The sequence below is a fragment of the Crocodylus porosus genome, unplaced genomic scaffold (genome assembly GCF_001723895.1).
Source record: "Crocodylus porosus isolate Cpor-Errol unplaced genomic scaffold, CroPor_comp1, whole genome shotgun sequence".
NCBI classification, from domain to species: Eukaryota; Metazoa; Chordata; order Crocodylia; family Crocodylidae; genus Crocodylus; species Crocodylus porosus.
In genome coordinates, this window is record NW_017728949.1 from 21078561 (window position 1) to 21095763 (window position 17203).

At 45.6% G+C, this 17203-nt stretch overlaps 1 protein-coding gene and 1 pseudogene across 3 annotated transcripts in view; both read right to left on the minus strand.

Moving 5' to 3' along the window:
* The window catches only part of LOC109323090 (caspase-8-like), an 11917-nt gene extending 6570 nt beyond the window's left edge, over positions 1–5347 (minus strand). The window contains exons 1-4 of one of the 3 annotated variants that reach the window (XM_019554501.1): positions 4937–5341; positions 2287–2392; positions 504–642; positions 356–406 (exon numbers count right to left, since the gene is read on the minus strand). In XM_019554501.1, coding sequence (XP_019410046.1) covers positions 356–406; positions 504–642; positions 2287–2392; positions 4937–5241 — 601 coding nt within the window. In that variant the 5' untranslated portion in view covers positions 5242–5341. Of the gene's footprint in view, positions 1–355; positions 407–503; positions 643–2286; positions 2393–4936 lie in introns of all 3 variants that reach the window. The other 2 variants (XM_019554503.1, XM_019554502.1) reach the window with 2 other exon arrangements.
* Positions 5348–13813: 8466 nt separating this feature from the next.
* LOC109322469 overlaps positions 13814–17203 on the minus strand; it is a 23072-nt pseudogene continuing 19682 nt past the window's right edge.

Genomic DNA, 17203 nt, shown 5'->3' on the forward strand with positions numbered 1-17203 from the left:
GCTAGGATGGGGGTGGGGGGAAGGGGGCTTGTGGCAGAGCCCCCTCCCACAGTGTGGGGCACTGGGGGGCAGCAGGGACTACCCCCCTGCCAGGCAGCACCTGCTGAGTCAGGGCTTTTTTTTAAACAAGTGCAGAGAGCTGGGGCAGGCAGGGCAGCCATTGCTGGAAGAGTGGGTGGGGGATGGGCCTGGCTGATTAGGAGATTCAGCAGCAGCAGCCATATCGATTCGGGGGACAGTGATTCAAATCACTGTCCCCTGAATCGGCTGAATCTGAATCCGAAGCAAATACTAGCCACTTCACACAAGCCTATTAAGTGGTGCTAACTTGCAACTTCTTGGAAAAGCTTGTTACCTTCAGAGAATCCTGTTTGACCCATGTGTGCTTCTGTGATGATCATTTCCTCTGCGTATGAGAGACAGTCATGTTCAGTTACACATTCACAGCACTACAGGACTGATTTGTCAGTTCAAGAATAACTTAAGTGAAAAGAGCCTTTTACCCCTTGAGTTTAATTCATATTCCTCAATTTTCTTGAGCAGGGTCTTGTCAAGTTTCTCACAATTAGTCTTCAGTGTACTCAGGTTATCTTCTCCCAAAATCCCCTTCTTCTCCATCTCAATCAAAATATCGATCATTGTCTGGACAAGCAGAAAGGCAGTTTTCTTTTAGGGTATGACTGCACAGCCACTGGGAAGTGTGACTGAGGTGAACATAGGTACACCAGAGTTGTCTGTAATGATGTCACTAGTGGCAGCAAAAACCAAAGCGGCTCAGACTTTTGGTCTGGGGTGCACAAGTCCAGCTGGAACCACAGGAACTTATCCTGGGCAGCCAGCCCACAATGCCACTGTGCCACAATGCCACTGTCCCACTGTGAATTCACCGATGCTGGTATGCCAGACTATGCCTCCTTATGCCCCAGTGCCACTTCCCACCTGTGGAGCACACACCCCTTGGAGACACCGCTTTCTTTCCATGGTCTCTGATCTAGAAGCTCACCCCATCCTCACAGGTGTTGATACCCCCTACCACTGATCAACTGATACCCCCTCTACAACAGCCTGTCCTGGGAACTGAAGCTCAACCAGGCCAACCTGGATCCACAGCGATGCCCTCTTATATTTATAACTTCTTGCACTGAAATGATCTCCACAGCCACATTAACTGTACATAAGGCTGACTTGAGAACAGCCACCTCTGGAAAAGCAGTCTTAGAAGTGCACAGCAATTTAAAAAGAAAGTAAAGATGACCTCACCCAGTGTAGAACCTGCAGAGAAACTCAAGTAGGCAGAATGCCATCACCCAAGGAGGAACCTGGTCACCCTGGTGGTATTCAAATGCAAAACCCGACACAGCTGATTTCACTGAATAAATCAGATGCATTGAAGAGTACAATTCTGGGTCTCCCCCAAAAGACAGCCCCTCCAGCAGCTCAGCATCCCCAGCACAAGCAGAGATAGGACATGACATTTGTTGAACTTTTCTGTCTTCCTTTAATTTCATTTGTAGAGAGTGAAATTAAATATTCAGTCCACTACAGATTGTATGCTTCTGTGTTTGAATTGCTCTCAGTACGATTTCCACGTTGACACTGGCCAGGGAGAGGACTGTCTGGACTTAAGCAGGCAAGATGGTACTTAAGGCACTGAGCTAGGTGTTGGGAGACCCAGGTAGGTTCCTGGTTCTGACACTGACTCACTCTATGACCTTGGGTAAATCACTTAATTCTTATGCCTCAGCTCCTCATCTGTAAGACGGGGACACAGTACTCGCCCACATTTGTACAGTAAGGTCAAGAGCATGGTCAAGTAAAGTCAAAGGATGAAGTATCATTAATTGAAAATCCTTACTGATAACTAGCTGGGTAACTGAAGTAACTAAAATAAATGGCTATCAAGCATCTGAAAAGCCTGACAGCTATTTGATAGAAAGCTGGTGATACAAAGACTCTGACTTTGTGTTTCATCCTTTCCTACTGCCCTATGCTGTCTTGCTCATTTAGATCCATGTTATCCAAGTCAGAGACTCTCTACTGTACTTGTACAGTGGCTAACCCATAAGGGCCCCATTTGCTCCCTAGAAACTACTATGTTAAACATGAAAAATAATGATAAAGGCAGAAGCTAAAGGTATGTATCCAATTACCAATCCTATCTGCTACCAAATCTCTAGCTTCACTTTGCCAGGGACAATTTGGGAAGCTTCTGGGAATCATTCCCTGTTCCATCAACACCCCCTAACAATCCTTTGACCAGTTAAAAAGAATTAAACCACCTCTTACAGTCTCATCATCCAGTTTGCATTTCGGAAGTTCTTTCCTTAAAAGGAACTTGAAGGATTTCAGCTCATCCCTGGATATGTTTTCTGACAGCTGGAAAAGCAGGTGCCTGGAGAGGGAAAAACAGAAATTGTTTCAATGATTTGTCAAGCAGTCAGGGCCTTCGTTGTATTAACAATTCTCCTGGTGAGTTGCACTACAGAATACATTCCAAAAAGCATAAAGGAGGCAAGGCAGATATGCACCTTTATAAGCTAACTAAATAAGATTATATATAGAGAGAGCACAAGCTTTCATGAACCCAAATTCACTTCATGAAATGCTGAAAGCGATGGTCATTAGTCATGACAGCATCTGGTCAAGTAACTTTGGGTCCACAAAATATTGTGCTCTACATGCTTAATCTTAGTCAGGGTAGATATGTAAAGGTCCATATCTACCCTGCCTTCTGACCAACTTCAGACTAAGACAGCTAACTATCTCTTGAGAAAACATGAAAGTCACATAATATGGCATTAGCCTGGAAGGAAACTTGGGTCTCCAAGTCTAGTCCCCTACTTCAGGCAAGGTGTCACATAATCCCTTTCATAAGCTTTGCAGAGCTCTTAATTTAAAAGCCAATAGGGTTTTTTTTGTTTGTTTTGTTTTTTGTTTTTTACTCCAGCCCATGGGAAGGTTGTTTCAGAACATAACAGCTCTACTTGTTAAGGATCTTCCAATCTCCATTATCCATGGCCAGTTTACGCCCATGTGTTCTTGTGATAACTTGTTCCTTTAGCTTAAGTAGTTGGTTTTTAACCTCCTGATATATTTATAGGCAGAAATCATACTCCTTTCCAGTTTTTGTTTTGCTCGATTAACAACCAAGTTCTTCTAGTCTTTTCTTGAAAACAGGCTTTCCAGTCCCTGATACCCCTTTTCTGCACAAGTTTCAGCCTGCCTACATCTTTCCTGAAGATGGGTGACCTGAGTTGTATATAGGCAGGAAAGGTTCTTTGAGTAGATGTGATATATTTTTATTAGACCAACTTGAGTAGCTGAAAAAAAGTTCCTGGCAAGCTTTTGGGTGCAATCACCCTTCTTCAGGCATAGGAGTCTCTGCTGATCTGAGACTCCAAAGAATGAGAGAAGCTAAAAGTGTGGCAGGATGTCAGTAAGAATGTAAGTAGCTAGAGATTAGAAAGACAAAAGGTAAAGCAGGGGAGGGAGGGGGAAGAAAGGAGGAGGGGGGGAAAAAGTCAAAGTGAGACATTACAGTGATAGAATACAAAGTAGAAAAGAGGCTGTCTGTGAAAAAGGAAATAGTTGGAGATCAGAAAAACAGGAATGAGAGAACCTAAAAGTGTGACGGGATGTCAGTGAAAATATAAATACATAGAAATAGGAAAGCAAAAGTTAACGCAGGGAAAGGAGGGGGAAGAAAGCAGGGGGGAAAGGCTAAAGTAAAAACTACAAAAAAAAGATGGAAGAACTTTTTTCCAGCTACTCAAAGATATCACATCTACCCAAAGAACCTTGCTGGCCTATGTCCTTAGACCAACATGGCTACAACCATAAACTCAACAACAGAGTTGTACGTAATACTTGAGATAAGTTCTCACCAGGGCCCTGTACAATGGCACTAATACTTCCTCATCTGCACCGCAAATACTCTCCTCAGGTATCCTAGGATCACACTGGCCTTTTTCATGTCTTCATCACACTGGCAGCCAATAGTCATCTTTTGACTGGATGCCCTACCATCTCCCTACTACACCCATATCCAGGTTTTCCTCAGTCACGCAGCCTTGCACTCCATTGGTAGTACAACAGATTTTTTTTTAACTAGATTAAATCCCAGGACAACTTGGAGCTCAAGCAAGATGTCTTCTTATGCTGCCAAATTGAGGTAGTTTTTAAAATCAAGATGTGCTGCCCAGACAAAATGTATACATATTTCTATAGGCTCAGGTTTTTTACTGCAGACTAATTTATCACAACCCATTCTCTGTTTTCAGTAAATGGTGATAACTTTGCAGATTTCTAAAATTCTGTGGATAAATATGTTGAGATGTGAAATCAGATTAGTTTACACCACAGTACTGTTTGTATTGCCAGGTGATTCGAGAGATTTCCAGGTCCGTTTTCAAGCCAGCACGCAGTGCTCTAAGATCTCACATTTGACAGTCAGCATAAACTCTGAGGTTTTAAAATGGGTGGTACTCACGGATGTGTGGTCCAGGCGAGGGATTTTAGTCAAATTAACAGAAGAATCCCATGCTCCTCCCCTGCAGTGCTTCAGAAAGGTGTAAACAACAGTTGTACCAAACACAAGCACTGATCCTAAAATTACTTGGGCTACTGCACAATACGATGGGTTACCACGTGAGTCACTGCAGGGCACCTTTAAAGAAAGATGAGAGTGGGGCTTGTCCTCCATTATAAAAAGCCCAGGACAGAAGTGCACACTCCGCTCCTGTTGCTCTCTGGGGTGGCCCCAGTGCTGGGACGATGGCCCGGGTGGGGCACTGCAGCCAGCATCCCCTTGATCTGAAGCCAAGGGCAAAACTGACTGGGGGCAGCGGGGAACCAGGGCTGCAGGGGCGCCACTCACCCCTGCACAGGCACCAGCAGAGGGACATGTAGTTGACACCCCCCCCCCAGCGCCACCCACCTGAAGGGAGACACCTTAGCCCTGCCGGGGACCAGCAGCTCCCGCTCCATCTCCTGGCGGCTGGAGCCCAGGTGCTCGCTCAGGAGGTCGATGCGGTGGATGCGGAAGAGCAGCTCCTTCAGGAAGGCCAGGTCGTCCTCGGCCAGCAGGCCCTGCTCCTGCAGCGCCAGGAAGAAGGCCTGGGGCTCCCGGATCGCCTCCTGCTTCCGCAGCGACACGTGCTCCAGGCTCAGGAACTTCAGCGCCGCCAGGTCCTCCGAGGCCAGCGCCTCGCTCAGCCCGAACAGCAGGCGGAGGAAGTCCATCCTGCCGCCGCCGCCGCCCGCCTGTCTACCCCGCGCGGGGAGCCGCCGTCAGCCGGAGCGAGCCTGCCGGCACAAGGGATCTGGCGCCCGCCCCGCCCCGCTCCGCGCGCCGCTGGGCAAGGGCGGGAGCCGGCTAAGTTTTCCGACCTCCCGCCCAGGGAAGCAGCCGCGTCCGCGGATCTTCCTGTCAGGACGCAGCTCGCGCAAGGCGCGGGGCCGTAATCGCCTTCCCCTTCACTTCCTCCTTCCGAAGCGCAGGGCTGCGGGGGCCTGCCCGACATGTGGGCGTTGCAAGCCCAGGTCGGCGCCACCCCCAAGACAGTCAGTGCTTGCAGTCGGTCCTGCCCATGTCTCACCAGCCCGGCTCTTAGCAGCTTGACTCGGCAGGCAGTGCTAAAGATGCCCCCGAGAGCATTTTCCTGCTCAGGGTGTCAGCCCCCTTCATGATCATGGTCTGGCATCCCTGCCGGCTGAGGAAGCTCACCAAGGCATTCAGCTGGTGCTAGAAGGCTCATCCTTCCCCTCCCTTCTGAAGTTAAATGGATTTTATCTGTGTAGGCCAAACCCCAAACTCCTTGCAGAGTCCTAAGGATAGACTGAAGTAAGGGCCTAAGTGTTTGGGGAAAAAAACATGCCCACTTGTCCCATTTTTTTTTTTTTTTTAAAAAGACGGTCCTCCCTTAGTGTCCAACCTCTTCATCCCTCCACCCCCATGAGCAGTCTCTGCTCTGCACAGCTGCTAGGGATTGTACCTCACCATGGCATGCAAACTGGTAGACAGCTTTTAGTTTAGAAGGCATCTTGTGAATCTGTTTGTAGCCAAGCACAGCGCTTGTGTGGAATAAGTAACAGCTCCATATGAGTACGAGTTCATACCACATGCAAAACACTAGGAGCTGCTGTCCCTTCAAAATAAACACTGAAGTCAATAAAAGTTTGCCAGAATAAGTGAAAACTGGGCGGGAAGGACTTCAGGAATGAGGGACCTAAAATAGTTAATAACATCAACACAAACGATCAGACAGAGCTGGCAGTGTGTGACTTGTGCTAAGAAACTTGGAAGTAGGTGTTTGTAGACAACACTTTAAAGCAGGTTAAATAAATGCCTTTTGCACCACTTTAATGCCATTGCTGCTTCCACATTTGGTGGCATATTGCGCATTGATTCCAGCCACTGTAGCACATTTGGTGACATAATGTGCCTTAAATGACTTTGGGATGCAGCAAATTACTTTAGGGCATTGCAAAGTAAAACACCTCCGAGGAGTTTTAGTTTCCTACCCTACAGCTATAGAGGGAAGTACCAGACTCTGGGCAGCTCAGGGGCTCTGCAGGCCAGCCCAGGAAGAAAAAAAAAGCAGCAAGCCTGATCTTCCCCCCTGCTGGAGCCTGCCTGCCTGCTCTGCGCAGGGTCCTGGTGCTTCCCTCTGCAGCTCCGGTGTCCTCTGGGCCTGCCCTTGCCAGGTGCCTGCCAGTTATTCTGAAGCTAGTTATTAAGCTATTAAACACTTACTTTTACCAACAAGGCTCTCCCACTTCTCTGTCATTACTGTAATCACCTTTTCCAAGCTCCTTGTAAACAGTATCAAGAAATCATCCACATTTTTATGCAACAGCAAGAGGCAAAGCCTTATCTACTTGAAGACTTCCGAGTTGACTGCAGTACCAGGCTGCTGTTAGGAAGTGATCTACATAAACTGTCAGTTTATTCCTGTAAACAAATTGAGCAGCATTTTTCTAGTCTTTTGGAGGCATGGTATTGAAGATCAAATATTCAGTGACACCATTTCCTTCCCCATCCCCTACTCTCCGAAGTTACTGAAACCCCTAGCATATTTGTCCAGAATTTCATCCAATTTTAACATTAAAAAATCAGAGGCAGTGTTATGGTGCTGCATAATGAGCAGCACGGTGACAGTGTTATGGTGACTTTATCAGGAAATCATTGCATTTTATCATGTTTTCAAAGCATGCTGGTGCTAGCAGTTTCTGAATCACCAATAAGACACATGTTTCATAGGACCAATGATATCTTTCTACAACTCAGAGCTTGAATGAACAAATGTCACTAGAACTCACCCTGAGCAGAAGAATAACCTTGAAAACATCCCTGTTTGTTTGACATTTCTTTTCACTCACAAATTGCTCAGTTCACTGAGCACTCTTTCCACTAAACTGTTTGTTCCTGGAAAACACAGAGCAAATTCTACTCAGAATAGCTACTGCATATGCCTTAAACAAGCCTTCTAAGTTATCAAAATAATGCTCCTTATTGATAAATTAAAAGCTAGGACCTTCCAGATGTTCCCAAAGCTCATCCCAGGACATCCTATGGAAAAGCAGGATATGCAGTCTCTTTCAACCTGCCATGTATGTGGTCGTACAGATCAGGAGTTAGATCAGGAGTTTAGGCTGAGGCCGGTCAAATTGATTTATTGTCCAGTCACTTTTATCATTTCACACAAGAACTCCTGCAACTCACACTTTAATATGAACATTTTCTAGTAACCGAAGGCCTACCCTGGTTAAGGCATGCCAGTGTCCATAGGAGCAAAGGATTGGAAGAGGCCTCTTGAGCTACCAAGTCCAGTCCCCCCATATTAACAAGGGTTTCTTGAAGAGAAGAGAGACTTTTGGCCCAGAGGCATAATGATACAGCTGGGCACCTATGGCATGCTGCCACACACAGGGCAGTGGAGATTTCTGGCTGTCACCATGCTGCTCGTTATGTGGCTGCATATTTTTCTGGTCTGTTTCCCCCCATACGTCCCCCACAAGTTAGTACCCAGGGCACTTGCTCTGGTTCTCTGCCCTAGGTATTCCACTGTTTGGTACAGATTATTTTCCTACATGGTTCTGTATAAGGAGGTGCAATTCTACTCATGTCAAAGCAGTTACAATGATGTAAAATTAATTAAAGCATAGGGAGAATTAGACCAAGTTGAAAATAAATGTGCTGGGTGAAACAGCCTTTCACTTACAAAGGAACATATGGCACTTCAGCCTCTTTACATAGCACAAATGACAGCAAATGGCACTAGGGACCCTGGGAATTTCCCAGTGTGGTCTCATAACAGTATCTGTTAGAGTCGTACAAATTAGAAAGGTTGGGGGGCAGGGAAAGAAGAGGTATGTTTGTTGAGAGGACAGCCATAATGAACTTGAGGGACTTCCCAAACAGAGAACTGACTAAAAACAGGCTATTTATTATGCACAAAAACATTTTAAACTAAGCACACTTTTCCGTTCCTTATGATCACTTGTAATACTTATCTATCTATCTTGGGGGATTTTATACTGTCATACAGCATTGTAGTGTCTGAGCACCTTCATGGACTTTCTGGCACTTCTGGTACTCCCACAATAAAGGAAGGCAAAAATTCCCACAGTCCTTGCCTTTCTGGCCTCAAATCTGGCAGCTGGTTTGATATTAAGTGGAAAAGCAAGGCCCTGCAGCCAGTTAGCTGAGAGATTGATTGTAGACATCAGTGCACATCAGTCAAAACTCCCAATTTTAGCTGTGGCCATTGTTCAAAAAAACCAGACAAAGGCAAAAAAGCACAACAGCCAATAGCATAGAAGAAGCAATCCATGTCCATTGCCTACAACTAACCAACTTGAATGAACAGGTACCTATATACAGCTGAGTCAACAGGGGACAGCTTTTAGCCTGAGCCCAGACTGGGGCATGAACTGACACCCTGGGAGCCACAGCAAGATGTCTTAGACATTCTGCCACTATACCCCAATCTGGGGCCACTTACTGCACTGAAAATGAGGAAAAATCTCTTCAACTTGCATTGGACACTAATCGTGATCAATCAAAGGGACTTGAGCATGGGTCTGACATGTGTAAAGTGAATGAAGCCATCAAGGAGATGGACAGGCACATTCTGTGCCAGCCTGAGCATCACCTTCACATTCTGCTGCAAACACAGATATCATGAGTTACATTCATCCAGGCTGGAGGAGACAGATGCACAGATAGCTGTGGTCAGATCTTCATCCAGTAGAAGACGACAAAAGCTTTTCAAGCCAGAGGTAAAGTACAATGTTTCAGGAAAGTGCTGTTACATGGTCATGAGACAGCTGGTATCTTGTGGTCATTTTCATATTGTAGTACTAGAGGCGGTAGACATAATAGGAGAGAATGATACACAGCTCTAAGTCACTGAGATACTGAATTAGTGAAGTTCTCCTGTGGCTTCCTGTGCTTCTTACTATGTCTCCCAGTGGCCTCATGTTAAAGAAAAGTGAGGACAGTTTGGATCTCTTAAAGCAGGTCTGGCCAACCTGCAGCATATATGCCACAATTGGCAAGGGCAGCCTGTGGGTATGGCATTTGGCAGATCAGGCAGGGTACAAGCAATACCATGGCAGATAGGGCAGGAAACAAAAGGCAGAGTAGCAGATGGGGTAGGGAGCACAGGGATGGAAGCAGAAAGCAGGGCAGCAGGGGGGCATGGAAGTGGGGGATCAGAGTGGCATTCAGAGAGGTTGTAGGACTAATTTGTGGCATTTGTGCCAAAAAGATTGGCCCCCACTGCTTTAAAGTACCCTGCAGCTGAAGGACTTCAGAGTGAAGAAATGCTTACCATCACCAAATTAGTCATTTGGTCATCTACCTTTTGCTTGATCATATAATCAGGGTGGCAGTAACTTGTGGTTCACTGTGCCAAAGGCTGTATAAAAGCCCATCAGTATGAACAGAGAGATGCTAGCTATATCCATAGCTATAAGAAGGTTAACTTCCAGAGCCATTTTGTGGTAGACTGTGCTCTGAACCCTATGAGGCACCCAAAAATGTTGTATTCTTGATGACCAAATGAACTATTGTGTGGGTAAAAGTGCAGAGATTGTTGCAATACTTTACATTCCTGAAAAGGAACTTATTTTGAACAGTGATGTGCCCTACTAATGTTGCAAAGAAGATTGAATAAGAAGGTGTTATTTGTCTTCCTAGCCACCCTCATGAATACAAAATGTCCATTCCATGTGGTGTAGCTCCTGAGCCACATTTGAAAATAAATAATGATGCAATGTTTGGTACAGACTGCAGACATATTCCTCTGTCTCAGTTCAACTGCAGACAATCCTCCCTTGTTGAGCCTCCTATCATATTTTCTTCTGCTTCATCCCCATCAGATGTGTCTCCTACCATTTCTCTCCCTCCTCCCACTTCCACTCTGCCCTACCCTTTTTGGAAAAAAAACACTGATATATGTCCAGCGGTAGAAAATAAAAACACTGCAAGTAATTGCAAGGAAAGCTCTATTTTCCTGTCCCATGTTTTTAATTCTAGATGAGGTGAAGCTTCAAAATACATGGACTCTCACCGAACCCTGTTGTATGCAGATACAACTCCATTAAAGCCAGTGAATGTTTTATCAGTTCCAGTAAAGTTGCTGCCACCAAATTCAATCCATAAGGTACAATAAAGAAATATAACCTCTGGTTTAATACCTTAGGCAAAAATCTTCAGATCTATTTAGTTATTTTTGGGTCCTTGTTTCTAGCACTTTCATACGGAAATGGTTTTTGAAAAGTAGGCATTCAGCATTTTCTGAGAAGCTAGTACCTTTAAGGTCTCACAAACTGGCCATCCAAAAACTGAAGTACCCAAATCACTGGTTACTCCTGAAAAGTTGGCCATAGTTTTAGGAGCTGTGCAGACAAAACTCTGTAAAGAATCAGAACTAATTATACAGATTTTTTATTTAGGTATTGGCATAGCTTTCAGCACCAAATCATGTAAAACAGAGGTAAGCCACCTAAATTGATGATCAAAAGAAACTGTGGATAAAATTAAAGCTCCTTTTTCAGAGAAATGGGGAGAAGGTTTGTTTTGGGGGGTTTTTGCTTCTATTCTAGAATAGTTCTGTTCTAGAAGTGTCAGGTGGCTGTCATAACCTGGCTTTGCAAAGCAACAGCGTGTAGCAGTGGCAGGATTCATCCTGCTGAAACTTCATAGGTTACACCGTTAACTATTACCATCCAAACATACAGATATAAAGGAGGAAGAATGTGTAAATTGGAAGATCCATGATACTAGTCTCCTAGGCTAGAAACAGACATTCAAAAAGCCTGACCCTGAATTGATTCAATCTTTGCAGGTTAGTCTAACCTGGCAAGGCTGAACCAGTTTGCAACTGCCCAGACATTTCCTCTGGACTGAGAAAATGCAGGCACATACCTGCAGTGGCTCAGGCTAGAAGCTGGGGGATGCTAAAGCAGCCCTTCCTTCCCTTCCACAATGCTGAGCTAAGGGGGGATGTTGCCAGGCCCTGGCAGGACACTCTGATTAGGGGGTTTCCCCCCACCTTGCTGTTCCTGACCAGTGATGGAGTTGATAACACAGCATTTAGCACTCCATCAGGAAAACAAAAGCCTCTCATTAGTTCAAGCTCTTCTTAAGCAACCTTTTCCAAGGAAGGAATGGAGGGATATTACCAGCTAACTTGTTGATTAGCTCCAAAAAGCCCTAAGCAGACTCTGTCCTGTCTCACTTACACAGACACCTCTCAGCATTAGCTACCATACCACATGCTGGCTACTTCTGTGCTGAGGAGGTATGGGGTGGGGGTAGGGGGAAGCCAGGCAGGCATTACTGTGCCTGCAGTCTCTGCTGGCACTCCTACAAGGGAGCAGAAGAGTGGGGCCAGCCCTGCTCTGAGCAGAGAGCCCAACCCAGGGCTGCAAAGCATCTGGGATGCTGGGGGACTCTGGTTTAAGTTAAACCAGGAAGGGTCATGCTTTATGTTAACTTTCTAAACTGTATAAAACTGTTAAAAGTGAGAAGTATTTTAATTAATGGTTAAACTAATGCTGGAGTCCATCAGATCAATAGATTGCTTATAACTATGGTTTATATTCATACCTTCTACTGATGTTCTTGATACACTCTATAGCTCTTACTGCATGTTTATATAATATGTTTATAGCTTCCATCTTTAATCATTCCTTATAAACAGAACCACAATACAGCATGTGATCATTTCCCTTTCATTCATAATTAAACACAATTCCATCGCACATGCAAACTGCAGACTGGAATATAGAGTAAATAATTGTATCATCATCTACAATTCTACTCTGCACATGAGAAAATCACTGTATAAACAAATAATTACCCCTAATTAATAAAGCCTGGATTAACTGAAGAGACACCTGATCTTTTGAACATTTAAATCATAAGTAAATATATACAGCACCTAATACACACACAGCCTGAGCAAATATCTTTTTGAGATTAATAGTGCGGCAGCAACTAGAAAGCTGCATAAAGCTCTTGACCCTTCACTCTGTACATACTTGACCATATCCTCTAGAGAGTGAGTATCTAAGACTTCATGCACAGCAGCTGATTTCACAGCTTGACCCTTTAAAACACACCTTAAAAATGTAACTACCCTAACGCCTCTGTTTCCCTATCCATACAAGAAGGGTGATGTTATACTACTTCATTAGAAAGTTGGAGTTGACTCTTTAATGTCCCCAAGCACTCCCCAGAAGGCAGGGCTTCATAAATTAAAAGTGGCATTGCTATCACCCATAAAAAGCAAACCATGAAGGCAGTGAGGCATTGTTAGTAGCCCTTTCTCCCCTACTCTTCATCCATGGCATATTGTAGAGCTTTTTATAGGATGCTTTGGGACTGGTATGAGAAAGGGTCTGAACCCGATGTTCTTGTGGACACTTTTTGAAAAATAATTGTATTCAAACACAGGAGAAAGGGCTCAATTACTCAGGATACACCTTCTGCTCCTGTGAGGAATTGCTGACTACGTAACAGAAAGTGTAAGGCATAAATGAGTTCTTAGTCTTGACTGAAACAGAGACTGGGTTTTGGAAATAGAGCTCAGAATCCATCCATTCCTATTTCAGGACCTACAGAGATGGTCAGTCTCAAATCTCCCAGTAGCCCATGTGAAGAGCAGCAGTCGCTTACCCAAACTTACAGGGATGCCTTTGCAGATGGAGGCTAGCAGGAATCAGGTGGAAGCAACCTGGCCTAAGGAGCAAAGGAAAGAGCAGCTGACAAATGCATTGGTATTTGTAGAAGGTGCTTTTGATGTCCTGTAGGAACAGAAGCAGTGGGCACCTGCAGTGACTGTCCCAGCACAGGAAGTTCAAAGCCACAGGCTTTCAAGGTAAAGGTTCAGCCAAGTTCTAAGCTACTGCTGATGTACTGCACTTTCTTTTCCCCCCAGGAAAAGAAAAGAGGAAGAGAGGACAAAACAATATTCATTAGCAACTAGGGAAAGGAGGGCCTCCTCAGTACAGAGGGGAGTGGTTTTATTGTAGGAAAACAGAGAGAGAATCTCTGGAGAGGGTTCTGGAGGCAGAATGGAAGTGGGGAACATGAGTAGAAAAGTCACTGTACCAAGGAAGTTTGGTGGAGGAACACACACAAACATACATACACACATAGAGCACCATGCTCTCACCACTGTGTTCAGTAGCTGAAGAATCACACACTGGAAGGGGCAACCCTATGTTCATTATCCAGGTGCCTGTAGTGCTGCCCCCACCCCAGGATGTCTTATCTGTTAGACAGGGAAAAAGAGGCACAAGGCACAAACCACAACTTCTTTATTGGCATCTAACATAAGGAAAGGGTTCCCTACTGCCCAGAGCCAACCATCAACACTCATGGAGCCAGGGAGAAGCACATGTGAAAGTAACAAAGTCATCTGCCTCTAAAAGAGACCTACCTCCTGACTTCTCTGGTAGGCAAATAGCTATTCATGACAGAGGAACTGCAGAGAATCCAGGGAAAAGTGGGGGAGCCCCTCCTTTTACATTTTGTTGTAAATCCTGAAAGCTATTGTGCTGTTAGAGTGAATTAAGTAATGCCTGTAAAGTAAACAGAGATTCTTAGGAAATTATTAATGCTTGTAAAACACATCCTCCCAAAGGAGTTGGTCAAGTGTAATGTTATGTCAGCATCTTCTTCCCTAGCCATTCTGGGAAAGGATGTGGGTTTTCTTCCTGAGAACCATGACTTAACCCCAGAAGAAATTCATACTGGCAAAGAAAGTGGTGCTAGAACCATGTGGAGCTTTCCTGGGATGGCACCCTCAGTTTGCATCCCAAATTTACGGATCTTTTTTCATGATTGTACTAGTTGCTCTGACACAGGTTGTATAAATCCAGCAGTGCTTCCAAATCAGGGTCCCTTGGGGAGTTATTTCACGTGAAATTAGGACCAAAGGCCCAATCCTGACAAGGTCCTGAGAACCTTCCTGTCTTCTTGAAGTAGAGAGATGGGGGTTTATTACTAGTCCCTTATATTTGCATATGCTGTCAGGAGACTGAGGAAGTACAGCTATGGAAATCCAAGCTGAGGACCTCGAATACCTTGGCAGGATCAAGACCTAACTGAACAGATCCAATTCAGTTATCCTGTTGAAGTGCAAATTCAACCCTTCCCAGCAGTGACTCCTAATGTCACACATCATGGACTTCCTGTCTCTGGTTGCCTGGTAGTGTTGTTGGGGTCTAGAAGATGAGTTGTCTCCTCAGGGTTGATATTATTTCTGGCATTTGTTTACTTGCTTGAAACACTTTGTCTCCCACATCTTTGTTCACATTTGTTAAGATGGTCACCAGATCCACATGGCTGGAAAAGGAGTAAAATAAAAAACATTGTACAAACATACAGGTTTACAAACTAGGCCTGCGAAGACACAGACTCGTGCCTCGTTTTCTCTGATATCATGATCTTTTGGGCAAAGCTGGTATTTCCTGCCTCTTTATGGGGCTGGTCACTTAAGTTTGTACGATCCACTTTGTAACTCTTAAATTCAACATAACTGAGGCTGAAAGAAGTTTAGCAAATGTTCTCAATGTAAGACTGGTAACAAATGGTGGGGTGCCCCTTGGATATGGTCAGGAGAAAACATATATTTTTCCATGTTATCTAAATAAATACATTGTCCAATACCCCTCTCCACATGGTTTGTCTCCAGACATCATTTATCTTCATTTTAAAACAGAATATTGGCTATTTGGAAGAGGGGGACTGAAGATGGGGATTTAAAAGTTTCAGCTGGGGATTGGGAACTAGGAGGCTAGTTTGAGCTGGGGACTGCCACAGACTCGCATAGATTTCATAGACATCAGGGCTGGAAGGGACCTTGGGAGATCATCGAGTCTAGCCCCCTGCCCAAAGGTAGCCATGCCAGTTAGGATATCAGCCCAGTCAGGAACTGAAGGCAAAGGACAAGCATCTGTCTCAAGTTTTTGACAACCATCTTCTTCCACAGAGATACTTTGCTCCTTGTGTGTGCCTTGGCAGGCCTGAATAAAGAAGAGCTTGGGTTTGCCAGCAAGCGATTTGCAGTTAGATCCAATGAAGCAGGAGACCAGCCCTTTAATAGGTACAGATTTCCAGTCAGTCCCTTTTAGTTGGCCTTTATCACCATGTGAGAGGAGGCAGCAAATGAAGCAGTCCATACTGCTATGGTCTTTTTTGCTATACATTTGCATTATCTCTAGCATTTGCTTTGCTTCTAGGTTTGAGTCCTCTATTATCTTAAACTGCAGGGATGTAAAGACCTTCTTCAGAGCCTGTGGGGGAAGAAAAGGAGATAGCCTTATTTAACAGAAAGAAGGCACAAGCAGAAGTGCAACTCCCTGGTCTAGATCATGATGCTTCACAGAAAATGCCATGAGCTAGACTGATCCTCCCAACCCAAAAGCACCACGCGATAGACTGATTCTGTCAACCCAACAGATGTTAGCTGTTGCGTCAGGATGGTGGGGGATCAAGCTCCAATTTGTAGCCGATCCAGCAAGAGAGGCTGTGTGTTGGCAGCCTCTTCCCCAAGGAGCCCCCGATGCTGTCTCAGGATGGAAGGGGGGGAAAGGAGCTCAGACTGGTGTTTGCCCAGTCTGTGCTGGAATGGCGGCAGGTGGATTGGAGCCCCCACCTCGGGGGAGAAAGGAAGCTCCAATCCACCTACCCCCACTCCAGTGCACACTGGGAAAACACCAGTCTGGGCTCCCTCCCTGCCTTTCTCCCCACCTCCTGTCCTGAGACAGTACCAGAGGCGGGGCTAGGCTGCAACAACCCAGGCACTGGAGCAGACACAAGTTAATAAAGTTGCTGTGCTTTGGAGAGCCTTCATTTGAACCCTCATAAAATAAGGGTTAATTTGTTACATGATCAGAGTGCTCTGCAGCTGTGTACTTCTGTTAGGGAATGGCTGCAGCGTAGGGGTGTACAAAATGAACCCTATTCAATTTGGATTCAGATTCAGCCCAAATCAGGGACAGCAATTTGATCCATTGATACTGATCACTATCCCTGATTCAATTCAGCTAAATCCAGATCTAATGATTTGATGGTGATTCAGTGAACTGGCGATTCAGACATAGGCACAGCTTTAAAAGTTTTTCTACATACCTTGAGGTAGCAGCACAGCTTGTGATCGCTGTGATGTGGGGGTGGATGGAACATCCCACAGCAGTGTGGGGGGACTCTCCAGCATGCTCGGCAGTGAACCCAGAAATGTACTTCCGGTCCACTTTCAGGTCTGTCAGCGAGCACGCTGGGCCACCCCCAGGCCCAGCGACTGGCCACAGGGGGACCACAGGTGCCCCCCCAGACCCATGAGGCACCAGTCGCTGAGCCAGGGGGGCGCGGGAGGCCCCCCCAGCACACTCCCCAGTGGACCTGGAAGTGCTTCTGGTCCACTTCTAGATCTGCTGCTCTGGGGAGCCCCCTCCCTTCTGTAGGATGCTGCATCTGCCCAGCACCACAGTGTTCAGAGCCCCAGCTACCTAGAGGTATGTAGAAAAAACATTTAAAGCTGTATCTACATCCAAATCACTGAATCTCAGCCGCCGAGCCCCCTGCCGACCCCCAGCACAGCTGGAGGTAAGCGGGCTCGTGGTGGGAAGGGGTTAACTCCTCGCTTGCTGGGAGGAGGCCGCTGCCTGGTGCCGGGCCGGGCCC